General features: G+C 40.0%; 1 protein-coding gene across 1 annotated transcript; it reads left to right on the top strand.

The window, feature by feature from the left end:
• Positions 1 to 467: 467 nt before the first annotated feature.
• Positions 468 to 2,054, top strand: LOC131160136 (uncharacterized). Its single transcript, XM_058115495.1, has one exon. It carries the CDS (start codon positions 592 to 594, stop codon positions 1,660 to 1,662), a length of 1,071 nt encoding a protein of 356 aa, XP_057971478.1. The 5' UTR covers positions 468 to 591; the 3' UTR covers positions 1,663 to 2,054.
• The last annotated feature ends 1,217 nt before the right edge of the window (positions 2,055 to 3,271 follow it).

Below are 3,271 nucleotides of genomic sequence, written 5' to 3'. Positions count from 1 at the left end.
CTCTCTCTCTCTCTCTCTCTCGCACCTCTCACTCTCTCACCTTCTTCAACTCAATTACACTCACACATATTACACACACACACACATCTCCATATATAGTGGATGGGGATGGATAGAAATGGAAGGTGGTAATGAGATTCAACGAAGGTGAGTTGGGATTGATAAAAGTTGCTGGCAACGATACTACACCTCAACAATGCTAACACTTTATAGTTTAACAATTCTGGCACCGTCTCTACAGCTCAACAAAGTTGGCACCGTCTCCACTTCAGCTTAACAGTGTTAGTCATAAAACTATTACATAACTATGACAATTTTTAGTTAAATGTAACTTATATATGTACAGAGTTACCTAGCAAAAAATTTAAAAATTTTTAAAAAATCTAGCGCGAGAATTATAAGCCCTCAAATGCGTGGTCTACTGCTCGGGGTTGATAGTATCAAACGGTGTCGTTTTGAGTCACTTCATCTCCACCACAAACGCTTTGTCTGTTAAACCAGCGAATACTTGAATTCGTTAATGGCGTTCATCTACTAGGGTTCCTCTTCTTCTAACCTTTGTATTTCTGCAGAGAGCTGAGGGCATTGAAAATGTCAATGTTAAATATGTCCATCTCAATTCCAACACCTCCTCACTCCATCTCATTCTCCGGGGTTTTAACCGGTCCAAACCATCTTTTCCTCTGCTCAAAGCTCTCTCAGCTATCGATACGCTCTCCCTCCATCCCCATCAAATGGACGACGATTCGCATGGGCGGAGGCCCCAGAACGTACCCAGGCGGAGTATCGAAGTGGCAATGGAAGCGAATGCAGAGAAAGAAAGCGAAGTTGCTCCTTAAGGCTCGGCTCTCCCGTGAGCGCCAGATTTACGAGATGCGCAAACGTGCTGAGCTGCGAGCCGCTGCCTTGGAGCTTGAGAGGCCTTGGGAGCCCGTAGAGAAGGCGCCCACATTGTTATCTGTGAGCGCGGACGAGCAGCTGAAGGTCTTGGCCGATAGGTTTCAGAAGCCGGGCGGCTTCGATCTCTGGTCTGACAGAGACGGGCCGCAGTTGTTTGAGACGCCCGCTGAAGAACCTGTGGAGAGATTTTTCCCTAAGGGGATTGTTCACAGCATTGCGAGGCCCTATGGGCGAATTTCTCAGTTCCATTCGGATGGTGGCCATGAATTGTCATTGCCGAGCAATGTTTCGGGAGCTAGTGATGGCCGCTCAATTGTGAGACAAAGAAACGGTTATAAGAATTCAGGAAGATTGAGGGGTGGTTCATTTAGTGCAGGGACGGTCGACGTTGGGAATTTGTCTACGAGTGGCAGTAATTCAGATGCAGAGAGTTCCGATTGGAATGATTCTGTGGAATTATGGCAGGTGGGTGTATCAGGGAATGTTAATGGAACTGCTATTGGAAAGAATACTAGCAGTCAGATTTGGAAGAAAGGGGGCAGAAGAAGGTCTGGATCGCCAGTTTCTAATGGTTTAGAGGAGTTTGATTCAGGACAGAGCGGTTCTGGCACAGACCAAAGTGTGAAGATTTCCGTGAGGCACAGTGGAAGGCATAGTCGTGTTGGTCAGCTCAAAAGGGGCAATGGTTCACAGGAATTGAAATATTCACGTACTGAAGCCTATGATATGAGTTTGCAAAAAGATGGGAGTTATAAGTATTAAATAGGGTAGCAATTATAGCTTGAATTTTGAGGAAACAATGTTTGTTGAACCGTCATTGAATTCAGTTTCAAAAGCAGTTGGACATAATTGCAGGAAAAATTGCAGGCAACATTAGAAGCAGTTTGCTTAGGGAAAAAAGTACGTCTATGCTTTTGGGTTGAAACTGGTGCTGGAAGAAATTGTTGAATGAGAATGAAATATACCTTTGAGTTATATATCTTTGGATCTTCCATCCATCCTGTGGTATTTGAACTGTACTAGGTAAGAGCTATGATTTACCTGTTTGTACCTGTGCATATTCACATTATATTTCAAGCTTCAGTTAGAATGTAATTTATTGACTCTTTGTATGTTATAAAGTTTTTGAATGGAAATGTTGGTTATTATCAGAATTTCAGCTGCTACATTTCATGGACTTGTTTTGTACACGTTTCACTGCATTAGTCGTTAGAATATAAATATGTGCAATTGGTTAGTTGTCCTTGTCTACGTTACATTGAAGTTAATCCCATGATGTGCCAGTTCTCAAGACATGAGAAAAGAAGAATAAAAAAATAAATAAAAGATGCACAAAAACACATGCATTCATCTATTCTTTGGCATCAGTTTCCTTGTGCATTCTGGTACATGGCTCAAGATATCTTTGCTTCAGCAATATCTGCATTGCTCCTGTAAGTGGAGTACTCAATAAAGCTTCTATCATAAATTGAGACCAGCAGTCCTAAATTGTCATGGGTCAGCGATTTTTCAAGCTTAGCTTATGTATGCGCAGGTTGAATGGGCTGAATTAAGCAACTAACCTGAGATAGATTTGTGTCTAGGTCAGTACACAGTGTTATCTGTTTTATTTTAATGTAAGTAGTTTTAGTTTGCAAGTTTTGTTGTCCTTAGGTGAGCTCTTCTGTAGTTACTTATTACCATTGAACCAAAATAGATACCTTGGTTGCATAGATTTCTTTCATCCTTGTTAACTCCTGTTCATGGGCCCACTGAAATAAAAAATTATAAGTTTTTCTTTAAAAAATTGCTTTAAATGTTTATTATAAATCTCTTTTGAGTTTTGATCCCCATTTATAATAAAAGATGAAAATTTGGAAAGCATAATTTCTTTTGGAAAAGATATGGTTTTGGATTCTATGCAAGTTTTCTTTGGTTAAGGTAAGCCATTATATCCAAATTCAATAAACTAGTGGTTGGAAACCTAAAAGAGGCCCCTGCCTCAAGTTTATCTAATTTGAATAGTAGGAGCTTACCTAACATAATTCAAGGAGCATCTCTTGGGAATTAAGTTACATGCTAAGGAGTTTAATGAATCTTGGAAGAGACATATTAAATACCTCAATTTGCACTTTTGGTCTTCTTGTTGGCAATTGACTTATTTATTTATTTTTATAGTAAAAAATTTCATTATTGAGGCAAGCAAGAAGTCCATGGCAATTGAGACATCCTCATATGAAGTCTAAATGCAATTGAAAAAATGCCTGCTCTCCAATCCCTTTGCAAATTAGACAGAGGGGTCCCCCTAAACACCCCTAAAGCATGTGGCCCAAAAGACAAGAGGAAAACAACCCCCCCATAATACATAGAAAGATATTGTTTTATCAATAAA

This window comes from Malania oleifera, chromosome 7 (genome assembly GCF_029873635.1).
Source record: "Malania oleifera isolate guangnan ecotype guangnan chromosome 7, ASM2987363v1, whole genome shotgun sequence".
NCBI lineage: Eukaryota > Viridiplantae > Streptophyta > Magnoliopsida > Santalales > Ximeniaceae > Malania > Malania oleifera.
This window is presented reverse-complemented; position numbering and strand designations above follow the sequence as displayed.